General features: G+C 47.1%; 2 protein-coding genes across 2 annotated transcripts in view; both read left to right on the plus strand.

Annotated features, from left to right (window-relative positions):
• Positions 1 to 4502, plus strand: part of MAML2 (mastermind like transcriptional coactivator 2) — a 143883-nt gene extending 139381 nt beyond the window's left edge. The window contains exon 5 of the mRNA XM_035116594.2: positions 1709 to 4502. Within this exon, the coding sequence (XP_034972485.2) occupies positions 1709 to 2700 (992 nt within the window). The 3' untranslated portion in view covers positions 2701 to 4502. The remainder of the gene's footprint in view (positions 1 to 1708) is intronic.
• Positions 4503 to 9458: 4956 nt separating this feature from the next.
• Positions 9459 to 16515, plus strand: part of MTMR2 (myotubularin related protein 2) — a 37165-nt gene continuing 30108 nt past the window's right edge. The window contains exons 1-2 of the mRNA XM_035115072.2: positions 9459 to 9703; positions 15315 to 15420. Coding sequence (XP_034970963.1) covers positions 9618 to 9703; positions 15315 to 15420 — 192 coding nt within the window. The 5' untranslated portion in view covers positions 9459 to 9617. The remainder of the gene's footprint in view (positions 9704 to 15314; positions 15421 to 16515) is intronic.

Consider the following 16515-nt stretch of genomic DNA (forward strand, 5'->3'; position numbering starts at 1 on the left):
AAAACACTTTGGTATCTTTTGCTTGCAATGGACTGTCACGGGCAGCTAGGTCTGGAAGGTTGTTTTATTCCAATGACGGAGGAGCCGATTCTAGCCAGAATGGTGTAGTGGTTAGGGTGCCAGGCTAGAAGTTTGGAGACCAGGGTTCAAGTCCCCACCCGAGCCATGAAGCTCACTGGGTGACCTTGGGCCAGTCACTGCCCCTCACTGGACATCCACCGAAGCTGAACTTTGAGGGATTCAGCTCAGATACAAGTTAAACCAAGGGTGCCAACTTGAATAAAATATTGGGGAGGGACCAGGTAAGCCCCACCATGCTTGATCACGTGATGCAGTACACACATGCCATTTGAAGGGCAATGCCCATCAGCTTTGGGGAGGCCGTCCCCCTCAAATATTTTATTGGGGGCCTGAAGGGACCTCGGCCCCTGGAAACTGCAGGAGGGGAGAGGGCTCTTGTGCTCAGGTCCTGAGTGTGAGCTTCCCACAGGCATACAGTCGGGCACAGTGAGAACAGGACGCTGGACTAGATGGGACATTGACCTGATCCAGCAGGCTCTTACTACATTCTGATATTGCAGGCCCATTTCTAACCCTTTTACCATATATTTGTATGGTGGTGGTGCTGCAGTTGCAGCCCCCCTTAGATCAGGCCACGACCTGGTAGTGGGTCCCAACCCAGCAGCAGAAGAGTGCTCTCATTTCCTACTGGGACTGTCAGTTCTGTGTCCAGGGCTGCTGTCTACCAGCTCCATCCATAGCTGCCAAGTTTTCCCTTTTCTCACGAGGAAGCCTATTCAGCATAAGGGAAAATCCCTTAAAAAAAGGGATAACTTGGCAGCTATGGCTCCATCTGGTACTCAGGCTGAGACCCTACCTGCCTGTAGACTGTCTCGCCAGAGTGGTGCATGCTCTGGTTATCTCCCACTTGGACTGCTGCAAGCCACTCTACATGGGGCTACCTTTGAAGGTGACTCAGAAACTACAACTAATCCAGAATGCGGCAGCTAGACTGGTGACTGGGAGTGGCCACCAGGACCATATAACACTGGTTCTAAAGGATCTTCATTGGCTCCCAGTGTGTTTCTGAGCACAATTCAAAGTGTTGGTGCTGACCTTTAAAGCCCTAAATGGCCTCGGCCCAGTATACCTGAAGGAGCATCTCCACCCCTATCGTTCAGCCCAGACACTGAGGTCCATCTCCGAGGGCCTTCTGGCGGTTCCCTCACTGCAAGAATTGAGGTTACAAGGAACCAGGCAGAGGGCCTTCTTGGTAGTGGCGCCTGCCCTGTGGAATGCCCTCCCATCAGATGTCAAGGAAATAAACAACTACTGTATCTGACTTTTAGAAGACATCAGAAGACAGCCCTGTTTAGGGAAGTTTTTAATGTCTGATGCTTTATTGTGTTTTTAATATTCTGTTGGGAGCCGCCCAGAGTGGCTGGGGAAACCCAGCCAGATGGGCGGGGTATAGATATGATGATGATGATGCTTAGGGACCAACACATAATTCTCTTGTGTTCTAAGGACCTGGCAGGGCTAAGAGAAATGTCCAGAGAGTCGTGCTCCTTTTCCTCCGGTAGGGTTGTGATGGGATTCTGGTGGGAGGGTTTCCCATGGATGCTCTGGTTCATGGGTCCTGTTCAGAACCTAGAACTACATGATCGATAAGATATTTTTCTTTCTCCTCCCGCCACCCTTTTCCCAGGTGGATCGCCAGCCGTGAGCGTCAGCTCCAACCTCTGCTTTTCCAACTCGATTTCAACTCCCAGCCTCTCACCACAGGCATCCGGTCTTTTGACCACCACTCACGGAGCCAGAATGCCTTCTCTCCCGACGACACGCCACCTGGTCTGCTACGGGAACATTCCTTGCAGCCAACCCAGCGCATACAGCGTGGCTGCATCAGGCGCGATCCAAGTGTCGCAGCACAGGAACCCGAACCAAATGATCTCCAACCAGCAAAGCAATTCCGCAGCATCTCGGCAAGGGCCGCCGGGGCAAGGCAGTAATAACAGCCTGTTGGCGTATGACGGCGGGCCCGGGATCAGCTCTCAGCAAGGCAAACTCAGCTTGAACCAAGGGACTTCTTCTGCACCAAGGCCTCCGAACGTCATGGTCAGCTCAAATTCGGCAACTCCAACCTGGGCCTCACAAGAAACAGGAGCGAAGCAGCAGGAAACACGCAAGGCCGTGGGGTCCCCTTTCCCCGCGGGCAGCCCCTATACAAACCAACCGCTGCAGCACACATCTGCCCACCAGCAGTTTCCCCAGCGCGCCATGGGGCCTGCTCCTAACCAGCTGGCCGCCCCACAGATAAGAACGCCCACGAGCCAAATGAACCAAACTCTAAATGGGCAAGCGTCTGGGGCGCCAAAATCCCTGGGGGCAAGGCCTGGCCAGGTACGGGCTCAGACAGTGCCACACTTAAATCCACCCGGGGTTAGCATGGCAGCGCCAAACTCCTTGCCGTCAAACCATTTCCCATCTAGTAGTAGCCAGGCTTCTGCCAGGGCCTACCAGGGAACCGACCACACCAGCGACCTGGCATTTGACTTTCTGAACCAGCAAGGCGACAGCATGGGGCCGGCCCTCAACAGCGACCCGGACTTCATCGATTCTTTGTTAAAAACAGAGCCGGGTAACGATGACTGGATGAAGGACATCAACCTTGATGAAATCCTAGGTGGCCACTCCTGAGGCAGAGCAGCAGGCGGTTGCAAACTCACGGAGCGGGTGGCAGTGGTGTTTGGTTTTTTAAGGCCCGAAAGCCAGGATTGCACTCCGCAAAGTTTTTCAGAGGGAACGTGTCTTTGGAGTGTTTTCAGGAAAACCAAACTTTGCTCTCCCGATGGTTCAAGGGGCTCCTCGTAGTCGGGAATGAGGAGCGGAATCAGAGAGGTGTCTGCGCCTGTTCAAAATGTGTAGGCCCATCTTCGTACCTAGAAAGCTAAGCAAGAGCACAGGAGGAGACGTTGGTTGCTTGTCCTACTCTTGTGTAGCTTGCATAGCTGTTCACTTGGGCATGCGGACACATAACCACAAATTTTGAACAGAGAAGAAAAGGTATATCCCAGAAAACGTCCAGCCTGAAACTGTTGAGTTAATTTATCAGGAGCAGTTGTGAAAAATCGGGAAAGTGCATTGGTCAAGTGCATACTTTTTATAGAGAGGGTCACAGCTTTTATTCCTTCCACCACCAGGTAAGGTCAGAATGACCTGCCTGAAACCCTGGAAGGCCACAGATTGCCTGTGTAGACAAAGGCAATACCTTGGTTTTCGAGCAGCTTGGCTCCCGAACGTTGCAAACCCGGAAGTGACTGTTCTGGTTTGCGAACTATTTTTGGAAGCCGAAAGTCTGACGGGGCTTCCGCAGCTTCTAATTAGCTGCAGGATTGGCAGCTTCCTGCAGCCAATCAGAAGCCACAATTTGGTTTCCGAATATTTTGAAAGTCAAACGGACTTTCGGAACGGATTCCGTTCGACTTCCAAGGTATGACTGTACTGAGGTAGGCAAATAAGGGGTCTGATATTCACAGTATGTGCTATGATACCACTTTAACGGTCATGGCTTTCCCCTGCCCTCAGGAATCCTGGGAAGTGTAATTTGTTAATGGTTCTGTGAGATTCGCCATGGCGAAACTTACCGGAAGAATTAAGAAATCAAGATAACAAATTTTTATATATTAAAGAATGGAAATGGTTTATTGAATATAAGGAACCGCAGAAAGAGGGGGAAGAAAATCAAGCTTTGAAATGTCAAAATGATTGTAAAATTAGTGAAATGTATAAACTTGAAAAGTATAAATAAAAAGTTTTTGTTTTTTTAAGGGCCTCAGGGAGATGTTAGGAGACCCCCTGTTCCCCTCCCAGAGCTACAGAGCTATTGGTTTAACAACCAACCCTTCTTCCCTGGGAACTCTGGAAATTGCAGCTCTAGACCCTTAAGAAACCGCATTTCCCAGGATTCTCTGGTGCTAAAGTGGCACCATAGATTTATAGTGCAGATGTGGCCTTGGAATGAGGCAGCTCCCTGTGCCAGATTATTGAAATATTAGTGCCTCCATCCAAGTCTACCAAGTGACTTTGCTGTGCCTGCCCAGTCTCTTCCTTATAGAGCAGAATGAATACGGAGTACCAAATTGACTGAGGATTAGAGAACTTGAGCCTAAGATTTAAACTAATTAGCTCCAGGGGAAAGCGTAATATTCAGCCTCTCCATCCCAACACAAACACACCTGGCTACATTAACTTTCACCTCCAAAAAGCATCCCCTCTCACAGTCCTAGACCATGAGCCATTTCCTCACATCTCCCCACTTTATCCAGCCAATCAGGGCTGAGGTGTGGGGCTGTTCTTTAAGGGTAATCCAAATTTTCCAATGACTGTCCTCTGCATAAGGGAATCCCGGTGTCTCTTTACAAACACACACACACGCACAAAATTCCAGTGCTCTTATTTTGAGAGAGAAAGGGGGAGGGAACCAATTTGTTTCTCCCCCCCCAGAGAATCCTAGGAAGGAACTGCAGGGTGCTTAGAGTTATTGGGACACCCCTCCTAGAGACACAATTCCCAGCACTCTTAGCAGACTAAATTTCCCATGGTCCTTTGGAGGGAAGCCATGACTGTGACAATAGTTTGAGACTATATCCAACAAAAGACAGTTGGGATGCTGCGCCAGTGAGCCGCCCACCATATTTATTATCGACAATGCTCCCTACTGGGGGCATTGTGGGTGATCAAAATGATGAGCAGCTCATAGCCCCAGCCACCTTTTTTGGGGGGGGGGCTATTAACACTCCTGTTGGGGGCCCATAGCAGCTCAAAGATGCTAGACACCGATTCTGAGCATCTGCTTCTGAAATTAATCAGAGTTATGAAACTGCCCACGGGCTTGTGCCTCTTTCCATTTATTTCAGAATGGCACGTGCAAGAAAAGTTACCCATTGATGGCACCTTCGTGATCAAAACAGGGAAACACTGGGGTGTTTTTTTTTAATGAATTGAAAACGAAGGCAGACCCTGCAGTTTTTTATACCGTTATATATCTTCTTTGTATCGTTACAGTAAAAATGCACTACCCTTATATTTTGCATTATTGAATCAGGAACTCTTCTCAGTATTGGGTTGTAAATATATAGAAACTTTTTGTAAACTTTTGTACAAAAAAATGTAATATTTTGGTAGGAATACTGAAATCATATTCTTTGGGTTATATTTATACACATGTGGAATAAAAGTGTACTGTCCAAACTTTGTATTTTATACAGAAAAGGGGAAAAAATGCTTACCTTTTGTATCTTAATATACAATGTTGTTGGTGGGGGTTTTTTTTTTTGTTTTATTTTCATTCTGAGACTTAAGAAATGGCTTAAAAGGAGGCAGGAGGAGAATCTCAAAATAAAAGTTGAGGATTTGATCTCCGGCTTTGTAGTGGCACCTCGAACACTTGCCAAATTCCTTAAGTGCGCAGCTCATTCTGAGAAAGCAAATAACACTGTAGACATGTCTGGGGAATTTGATGTGGTGTTCCAGATAAAATTTGCATCGGGCTGCTTCCTCAAGACCTGTTTCCTCTTTGCAGCACTTGACCATCTTTCCTGGAGCGGAATTAGGGCTTCTTCTCACGAACTGTTACATTGGAATAACCCTGGGGGGAGAGCTTCCACCCTCCCACAGTGGATCCCAGTGGATCCCAGAGGTCTTCAGGACCCCAGGGGTTCAGAAAACACCGAGTGAGCTCTTCACTCGAATAAGTTTAGAGCCCTTGGTTTGATTCTACCACCAACTGGGATGCCAAAGTCCTAGTAGTCCTACAAGCATACAACTCTGCTGAGTGAGTGCACCTGAGCAGGATCTAAATATGTTCAGCTGAACATCTGTTTGGAGTTTATACATGTATCGTTTTCTTATCATTCTTCATTGAAGTCATATGCCGCCCTTTAGCCGTAGATCTCAGGGCAGTTCACAACATAAAATTACATCTTTTAGATGCCAGCCAAGTCTCACCTTTTCGCCTGAGCCTTTAACACCAATTCAAACCAGTTGCAATCTATTAGCAATTCGTCCTGGCTGCAACTGTTTTTCCTGTTATTTGTAACCCTGCTTGATTAGCTTCCAGCTTATCGTCAGTTATTTCTGGTTCTCATTTCATGTATATTTTTAAACCCTTGTTGCAAGCTGCCTTTCATTTATTTAACCAGGACTTTTTGAAACCTTGATCACATCACAACTGCCTTGAGTTTTTTCAATTTTTCTTTTTTCTGAAGGCGGTGTTTCTGCACTTACACACATTTTTGTGGGAATAAAATCAACAACATTCACATGGGTGCACAAACATGAGAGATTCCAAAGACATGTATTTTAGCCAAGATGGTGGAGGGCCTGGTACAGTTGACCTTTTCCCCCCACCTACAAAAAACGTTCCCCTTCTCCCTAAAGGACTGCATGAACTAAATAAACCTTATTTTATTTTTAAAATGAATGAATGAACTATGCATATTAGTATATTACAACACATGGAGATGAAGGGCTGAGATGCACAAGGAGCAAAACAACAGGCAATGAGGCCCCTGCGGGTGTCAAGCCCAGGTACAATTGCTCCAATTGCACCATTATAATCCAGCCCTACTTTTAGCATCATGCACGAAGATATCCTCAGAGCATCTAATAATTTAGGGCACCAGGATAATGAAATTAGTACAGTATTTGGGAATCTGACCGTGAGAAGGAAAGTTTGCACAACTGCCAGAAGACCAGAAGACTGAAAAACCCAACAGTGAACAGATTAAAAAAACAAATACAGTTGTACTGGATCCCTAGTTCAAATCAAGCCATTCTTAGCTGGGGCTGGGTGCAAAACCAGGTAAGGTGGCGCTCTGTCGCCCATCAACACTGAGGACCTGGACAGCAGACTGAGAAGCCACCCAGAAATCACCTGGTCAAAGTCTTGTCCCCCGAGAGGTACTGGATGTCCCATTTAACATTTAACTGATTACAGCTATTTCTAAATCTGCATCTATACATACAAATTAATATGTGCAAATTTGTGCCCTCTTAATGGTGATTCATTTTGGGGGGCTATATTAGCCTACAGGCACACAAGATGTAAATATGATGGGTGGTCTCCCCAGAATGAGTTCAAGGTACCAGTAATGTAAATTACACTCATGGCAGACAGCACCCAAACCACCTAGGAAGCCTTGTGATTTTAAGTCCTCAAGGACAAACCAAATTCTGTCTTGTTTCCCCCCCACACACACCTCTCCTCATCCTTCAGAGGGGCAGAGATGACCAACAGGTGCCTAAGAACAAAGGGCATCTACTCCAGCATCCGATTCTCCCAGCGGCCAACCGCCTGCAAGGAGGGTCTGGGTGCAAGAACACTCTTGCTTGCAATTCCCACTGAGAAATTGGTATTGAGAGGCAAACAGTGCAGGCAGAACTCCTGGCTTCCCCTTCAATGCCTGCATCCTTTATTCACAATACCCGGTTTCCTCCTCCTTTCCACTTCTCCCTTTCGTTTCCTGACAATTCTCCATGAAAAGGAATTGTTCAAATGTTAGAACGACAGGTCTCATCCCGCTATTCCACAGCCATCAGCATTCTGCGTGGCAGAGAGATTTTCCAAGCGTGCACAGACTTGTGTGCATGGGGAGGGGGCCAAGCTGTGTGAACCGAAGCAGGTAGCCTGGTATCCATCAAAGCAATTGAACCATATGAAACATTTTAAAGAATCAGTTTGTAGGCAAGTTCCTAGTCCTTACCATTCATCCCACTTTCTTGATGCCAGTTGACCAGAACACTGCAGAAGGAAGCTTCCTTCCTATGCCATGGCTCTCCAGAGTTTCAGGCTCTTTATACCCAGTATACCTGAAGGAGTATCTCCACCATCACCGTTCAGCCTGGACACTGAGGACCAGCTCCAGGGGCCTTCTGGCGGTTCCCTCACTGCGAGAAGTGAAGTTACAGGGAACCAGGCAGAGGGCCTTCTCGGTAGTGGCGCCTGCCCTGTGGAACGCCCTCCCATCAGATGTCAAGGAAATGAACAACTTATCTGACTTTTAGAAGGCAACCCTGTTTAGGAAAGTTTTTAACGTTTGATCTTTATCGGTTCTATTAATAATATTTTGTTGTGAGCTGCCCAGAGTGGGAAACCCAGCCAGATGGGCAGGGTATATTATTATTATTATTATTATTATTATTATTATTATTATTATTATTATATCTGTTACCTGACACTAAAATGCCCTAGGGACACAGGATCCCCTAGAAAACTCCCTGCCACCATGCATGTCCCATCAGCTTCCATTCTAAACTTCCTCCCTTTATACAAAGGCCCATTCTAGGCCGGGATCCTGTTCTCATAGCAACCAATCAGAAACACATCATGCCTGCTTTCCCCGGTTTTTTCTCGGGAGCAGCTAGCAAGATAGAGCCACAGAACTGGCCTCAGGAGCAATCAAGCCACCTGCTTAGAGGTGGCAGTGGTGGGTAGGTCTGGGCACCAAGGGCACGCTAGACTGGTTCCACTGGCATGCCCACCCCATCCTGCCTTCTAGCCAGCCAAGTAAGCTGAAGCAATCCACACCAGCTCTCTTCCTTGTGCTTCCCAACAACTGGTACTTGGGAGTCTTAATCACCACCGACCCTGGAGCCAGGACACAGCTAGTACAGCCATTGACAGCCTTATCCTCAACAAAGCTTTCCAGACCCCTTTAAAGCTGTCCAAATTGGTGGCCACCGCCGCATCTTGTGGCGATGAGTTCCGTAGTTTAATGCTGCACCATTTACCGTAGATCGGCGAGGATTTCAGACTCCCAGTTCTTCAAGCCCCAACAGCAGCAAAACGGTGCCCCTGTGGGCATGGGCGTAGCCAAGATTTATGCTGGGAGAGGGCAGGACCCCCAACTGCTCTCCTCATCCTCTGTCTGGCTCTTTCTACCGGTAGCAGATTCCTAACGAAATAGTCTCGACGACTGGTGTGTTAAATTAATTTCTTTTGACATAGCTCAGTTGGTTGGAGCGTGGTGCTGATAAATGCCAAGGTTGCAGGTGTGATCAGCTGAATATCCCTGCCTAACAAGGGGTTTGGATTTAAGATGATCCTCAAGATTCCTTCCAATTCTTTGATTCTATGACCCCGAGTGCTCAGAAAGGTGTGTCAAAATCTTTCCACGAGTATTTCTTATTCATTTATTTATTTACTTGATTTGTGGGGGGCGGGGACAACGCAGCCCACGCCTAACAGAGCTTAATTCCAAGACCCACAAAAACCAGAGGCAGCCCTTTGGGACCCAAATGAAGATGATGATGACAAGCGGGTCTTGCAAGCCTCTCCGCCGCCTCCTTTTCCCGCCCTCCCGCTTCTCCTCCCGGGCGCAGGAGAGATGCAGCTTCCTCCTCCCTTAGTGGGTGGAGGGACGGAGCATCATCCGCCCCGGCCGTGCGCACAGCACTGTGGGCTAACATGGCAGCTTCCTTCGCCACTCTCGGCTTCCCACTCCTTTGACAATCCGCTCTGCTCTTTGATTTCCCGGGGAGGGGAGGATTCCTTTCCCGCTCGCCCCCGGCAACACACACAACACAACCTCTGCACACCCTTAACGGGATCCAGCATGGAGAGGAGTTCCAGCTGCGAGAGCATTGCCTCCAAGGAGGCTCCGCCCGCCACCCGCCAGCCCAGCCCGGATTCCCTCTCCAGGTAAAACCGCCCTTCACCCTCCAGCGTGGGAAAGCCCTGGAGGAGAGGTGTTGTTTGGCGCTTTCGTATCTCTAGGGTTTTGTTTTGTTTGTTCGTTCTGCGGGGGAGGAAAGGGACCCCCGTATCCCATCCCTCCGCTTTCCATAACCTGCGCTTCTAACTGGCTCAGGTCAGTGCGGGGGAGAGAGGTGCCCTAATTCGGCACACGCTGCGCCCGTTGCACCTGGGTGGCCTGTGTAGTTAAACCCAGGGGAAGGGAAGGGCTCGGTGTGATCAGGGAACTGCACATGCTCAGAGGCACTCATCTTGGTGAGCGCCTCTCGCATCATCCCCCCCGGGTGGTTCCAGGGCACCCGATGCCAAGCGCGCTCCTTGCAGTGGGATCCTCAGCGCGCTTTGCACAGGGGGAGCCCATCCCGTAGAGGAAGCGCCGGCTTCGGTCCTGAGCTCCGGAGCGCGCCCTGTTCCCCCACCCCTCCCTCGGTGAGGCTTTACTTCTGAGTAAACAGGCAGAGGATCGAACGCTTAATGGAACAGGGCGGAACAGGGCTTCCATACACTGCATTTTAATGCTGCAATCCCGTTAGTATTTACCTGGGAATAAGTGCCGCTGAACACAGTGGGGCTTGTTTCCGAGTAAATGCGGAGAGGGTTGCGCGCTGTGAGGTTTTGGACCATTCTCCGTGTTGCGCTGTGCTCCTGGTGGGAAATAGAGGACAATGCTTGTAGGATTGTTTGTGTGTTTTTCTCTCTCTGTGTGTGTATTTGCTTTACAGCATTTTTATTTCATTCCTAATGGAAGTGATTGTATATCTTTATTTTTTCTTTTAATTTATTCAATCAGAGGACATTTTCTTATTTTATTTTATTTCTCACTTTATATTGCCTCATTTTTCCTGACCCGACTGCCTTGTGCGGTTGACCACATCCTTGATTTGGAACGCTGAATTTCACCTATCATATTTTAAGGCAGGGTTGTGGGTGAACTTGCCCTGTCCGCACCAGACATTTAAAGCAGCATGGTACCACTTTAAGCAGTTGTGGCTTCCCCCAAAGAATCCTGGGAACTGTAGTTTGTTAGAGGTGCAGAGTGCTGTTAGCAGACCCCTATTCCAACCCACCCCCCAGCTGCAAATTCCAGAGTGGCTTACCAGTCTCTCTTCCCAGGGAATTCTGGGAACTGATTTCAAAAGACACCTGGAGAAGGGCCTCAACAAAATATCTTCGAAGAGGAGCAGAGATGCTCCTTCAGGTACCAGGGACTCCAGGGAGAGGATCTACTACCTACTTTTTCAAAACCTGGAGATGCCAGGAATTGAAGCTTTGACCCTTTCACGATCCTTTCCCCATACACCTTGGTTGCAAACACACCATACATTGTACAGTAATCACAGTGTCCCCTTTCTTCCCCAAAATCTTGGGGACTCTGGTTTGTTAAGGGTGCTGGGAAGTGTAGCTATGTGAGGGGTAAACTACAGTTTCCATGCTAAAAAAAAGGTAAAGGACCCCTGGATGATTCAGTCCAGTTGATTTGGGGAGGAAACGATGCCCGTTAAAGGGGCGTCAATGTGCTTTAAATTGATGGTTTATTTCCTTATTTCCATTCTTACATAATTTTATTTTCATGCTGCCTCTCCATACTTCAAACCATGCTCAGGCAGCTTGCAACATGACAAAAGTCCATCATCGTAACAAGGCAAAAGTTGCCATCAACAATAAATAAAGCATTAAAAAAAAATACAACCAAACTGAACAGATTCCGCATAGAGATGTAGAAAGGCAAATAGTTGTGCAGGGTACGCTTGCCTGACTCTGAGGCTGTGTACACATTACGGTATACTCTGGCTCCCGTGTGCTCCCACCACGGGTGTTTGAAGCTGAGTGCGCATGATGTTAGCCGCAAGCCCAAGTATTCTACAGCTTCTTGAGAAATGCTGCTGTTTGGTGCATTTTCCCCTCAAACCAGCTTCTAACCTGAGGTGTGTACATCTAAGATCAAAGCAGCACATGCCTGGGTGGCAATGCACACAGAGATTCACGGGCAGTTTCACTGATAGGAGTTCAGCACAACGAAACAGATCAAGTAATGCTTATTGGGCAAAGACGTCCCAGGCCCCTCTCCGGTGTGTACGGTAGGCCCACAACTTGCACCCGTTTAACTTGTGTGTATTCAAGTATGGTGTACATCAAGTCCTACATATAAAATTATTCTGAGAATCACCCTTAGATCTTAGGATGAAAAGACTGGTATATAAATCTAATAAATAAAAATCAAGTAAATAAAAAACTGTACAATAGAAACCAAGTGAAAATGTTAGAATCAGAAATCAGCTAACCGTTAGCGGAAAAATGTGTTCTTAATTACCTCCATAAACTTGACGAGCAGTTTAAAAGTTGTGCCACCTGATGGCTGGGAATTGGAAAAGGGAGAAAGGAGGCAGATTTTATTTACTCTTGTCAGGTGTTTGTTCAAAATGCTTCTAGCTAGCTGCTTTGCTCTCAAAATGGGTGGAATGCTGAACGTCCAGTATCTCTCCCCCCCCCCCCATGACTGGGAAAGCAGGTGGAGTGGGAGGCGATTCTGAGTGCACACTGCTAGCTTGGAAAATGCTAAACTCCACCTGTTTTTCCTGACTTCCCCCCCTTTTAGAATACAAAGCAGTTGCAAGCGGCTTAAGTCATGTCACTACATATATGTGTGTGTGTAGTTAAGTCTTGAGGTTCTTCCCCCTTCATCGACTTTCAAGGTTGCCTTCCATAGCCTTAAGGTCTAGAAACATGCTATTTTTTAAAAGAAAAGGGAGAACAAAAGATTCTCGGGAAGCTGGGTTCTATAGCCAAAACCAAAGGGTTGCACTCCTAGAGGCCTTTTGGCTCATGAATGGCCTGATTCACGCGAGCCTGAGGATTGTTCCATAGGAACACTGTATTGCATTTCAATGCGTGATTGGCTTTCTGTTCTTGGAGTGGAGCAAAAAGGACCAAACAATTCAGGCTTTGTTTACCAAGCGCCTTACACAGGCTGCAGGAATTCTGTAATTTAGCTTCCCCCCCACCCCACAAAATCCAGTATTTTTTTTAAAAAAATCTAATAGTGTATGACTACTGCTTGGGACACTGTAGGCTATTGTGTGGTCATCGAATGGGCGCAGCCAGAAAGAAGTTCACCCGTGGTCACAGTATAGGGTACTGTACCTGTCTCAATTTGCTCTGGGAAAATATATCCTACAGAAACTATATCCTCCAACAGTCACAGATAAATAAATGCATAAGCACCTTTGGGTGGAGATGTTGGTGTGGCCTCCTCCAGAAATCAACATTTTATAGCCTTCGAGGGCTGAAACCAGATTCAGATATTCAAAGCAGCAGCAAACCTCATTCAGACCAGTTGCGTGGGAGAAGTTAAAATATTTCAGAGCCCAGTAGTTTATGTTACAGGTAACTGTGTTCATACGCTAGAGCAAATGCGAGGAAAGAGCATTGTGGTAGCTTAACAGATTTATTGTGGCACGAAGCTTTTGTGGACTGAAGACCATTTCCTGGGAACGTGGAGAGATGCTGCCAGCCAGTGTAGACAGTATGGAGCTAGATGGGCCAATAGTCTGACTCGGTAAAGGGAAGCTTCCTATATTGTTATAGCTCAGCTGTTTACAGCATGATGCTATAGTGCCAAGGTTACAGTTTCTATCCCTGCAAGGGACAACTGCATATTCCTGCATTGCACGGGGTTGGTCTAGATGACCGACAGGGTCCCCTCTAACTCTACGATTCTATTATTGTTATAGATTTTTTTGGGGGGGTCCCCCTAAACCAGGGGTCAGCAAACTTTTTCAGCAGGGGGGTAGTCCGCTGTCCCTCAGACTTTGTGGGGGGCCAGACTATTTTTTTTGGGGGGGTGAACGAATTCCTGTGCCCCACAAATAACCCAGAGATGCATTTTAAATAAAAGGACACATTCCACTCATGTAAAAACACACTGATTCCTGGACCGCCCGCAGGCCGGATTTAGAAGGCAGTTGGGCCGGATCTGGCCGCCGGGCCTTAGTTTGTCTACCCATGCCCTAAACCCTAGAAATTAATAAAATGGTAGGATTTTGATTATTTGTGAAGAGAATATTGCAGGCCAGTGGGAAAATACAGGTCTAAGCCTCCTTTCCAAGGCAGGGCCTCACCTGCTGTAAGATCTAGACTCCCTCCATGCAAACCAAAGGCGTCAGTAGGTGAATAAATCATATTTCTTAAGGCTACCACAGTCTCTGCCGCATGTTCAATTCTCCAAAGACCACAGGGTGGTTTACAATATAAAAATACGCAGGTATCCATGCTAAGATGTAGCTGTAAACAGTGGATTCATATTAATCCACAGCCCTTCTGCTATCCCTTCCACACAGAGGCTAAATGTAGAGAGGGGCTCTGCAAATATTGGCCTTCTCCCACCCCACCCCCACCCCTGGTGTTGCCATGCCCCTCTGGCCCTCCGTCTAATTTCGACATTCAACAGGATGTTTGAAAAGCAGCCGTTTGAAAAGGCTTCCTGTTTAGGCAATCCCCACATGGTCAGGAATCGCCGTTGTGTAAGATGATGATGATGAGACGGTGATTTTGGATGTAACATATAACCATCATCATGGGTAAGAAAGAAGTTTTTTGTCTGCTCTCCTCATTCGCCATCTGTCCAGCTTCATCCGATGACCTTCGGTTCTAATATTATGAGAGAGGGAGAAAAATGCCTTCCTATCCATGTTCTCTGCAGCGTATATAATTTTGTACACTCCCCGTCTCCCGTTACTCACCTTTATTCTAAACTAAGTAATGCCAAACAGGAGGGGCTGGTGTGGAAGGCTGGCTGCCCCCCGACCCCAGCAGTGGCATTGCTGATTCTGAACAGAAGGATTGAATTCTACCTCTAGACAGAGCAACCTTTCTCAAGTTGTTGGACTACAACTCCCATCATCCATAGCTAGCAGGTCATGGACAATGGGAGTTGTAGTCCAACGACCTATGGGGACCTAGAGTCGAGAAAGGCTGCTCTAGAGTTCCATTACCCTGCCTGCATTCAGGTGTCATTATAACAAACCATGGTTTATCCTGACAGGCTCCTTCCTACCCACTTTACCTCCTTTGCCATGGCACTCTTGCCTCCGTTTTCGATCAGCCGCAGCTTGTTGTGTTGTATGACCCCAACAAATTGGTTAATCTTAACTGTGATTTGTTTGAAAGAAACCAACTTCAAACTGTGGTTTGCAAAGCTGGCTTATTTCATAGTTTACATAGCTCGGATGTAGCATTAAACTGTGATTAATTTCCTTTATACTGCACCAGAGGAGATATCCACAAGCCTGGTTGGAGGGTAGGCTCATTCCAGTTCTGATAGGCTATGGTTTATTGTGGCGTCCCAAAAAAAACGTAATGTTTGCTCCTTAACCATACCCTCATGTTACGGCCTGATGAACTTTGTTACTTTGTGCACCTCAGAATAGTTAAAGGCTACACACCTTGGACCTCTTGATCACAGCAAACCTGTAAAGAAATTTATCCAGAATGTACAATACTGCAACACCAAACAACTGCCTTTTTTCCATCCTTCTCCCCCTTATTCCTCCTCCTTTAGTGCTTCCACCTCTCATTCAGATCATTCGGTGCGTACAAAATCTGCTTCCGTCGTCTCATCAGATTCTGTCTCCACTTCCACAGAAAATTTTTCTCCAGATCTAAGGGTAAGCTAATCTGCATGTACAGCAGCAGTCATTTGATCATTCATTTTTATTTTTATTGAATTTGTAGTACAGTACTGTTATGTTAAAGTTTCAGGGCTCCTCTTTGAAGAAAAACTTTCTATACATAGAAAACTAGTAGTGCAAAGAGGAGGCTACAATTAGATTACTTCTCTCCTGATGTTTGTCGATTAATACACGAGATAGCATTCAAGCATGTAATAGGGTTGCCATATTCCCAAATGTGAAAATCCAGAGAAATGTTGTTGAGTTGTTTTTGGGTTTTTTGTCTTAGTTGTTGATAACACCTTCCCTTTCTCCCCCCCCCAAAAAAAAAACCTATTTCGGGGCTTTTCTGGAATTCTAAAACAATGCCTTTTTTTAAAAAAAAAACACCCTACTTGCCATATGTCTAGGTTTTCCCGGACAATTTGGCAATTCAGCAAAAATCCTGGACACCATTTTCAAGCTTGTTTCCTGGCTGTGTCCTGGAAAATCTGGATGTATGACAGCCCTATATATTTCCCCACAGAAATTCTGAATGCCATAGTCTGGAAGTGGGAGAGGAGAAGCAACTGGATTTCCTGCATATGTAGAATGGCTATTCATCTAGTATTGCCACCTCAGGATATATCTGAGACAGGCTCCTGCTTGAAACCTTGGAGGGCTGCTGCCAGTCAGTGTAGACAATATTGAGCTAGGCAGATCGATGATCTGACTCTGCATAATGCAGATTCCTATGTTCCTGTGTGCTTCCGCAAAATGTGCTCAGGAGATTGATCTGCATTCTAGAGTAGGGGCTGGCAGGCTTCAATCCTTTTTGAAAGGCCATCCAGGTTGGTGGCCGTTACTTGCTCCTGTGGGAGGGAGTTCCACAGTTTAACTAGGCGCTGTGCAAGAAGTGCTTTCTTGGATCTGTCCTGATAACGTTGCAGGAGCGGCAGGTGTGGAGGAATAGGGTCGCAGCCACTTACCTAAAGGAGCGTCTCCACCACCATCGTTCTGCCTGGACACTGAGATCCAGCGCCAAGGAAGGGCCTTTTGGCGGTTCCCTCACTGCGAGAAGCGAAGTTACAGGGAACCAGGCAGAGGGCCTTC

The sequence above is a fragment of the Zootoca vivipara genome, chromosome 4 (assembly GCF_963506605.1).
Source record: "Zootoca vivipara chromosome 4, rZooViv1.1, whole genome shotgun sequence".
Lineage (NCBI taxonomy): Eukaryota > Metazoa > Chordata > Lepidosauria > Squamata > Lacertidae > Zootoca > Zootoca vivipara.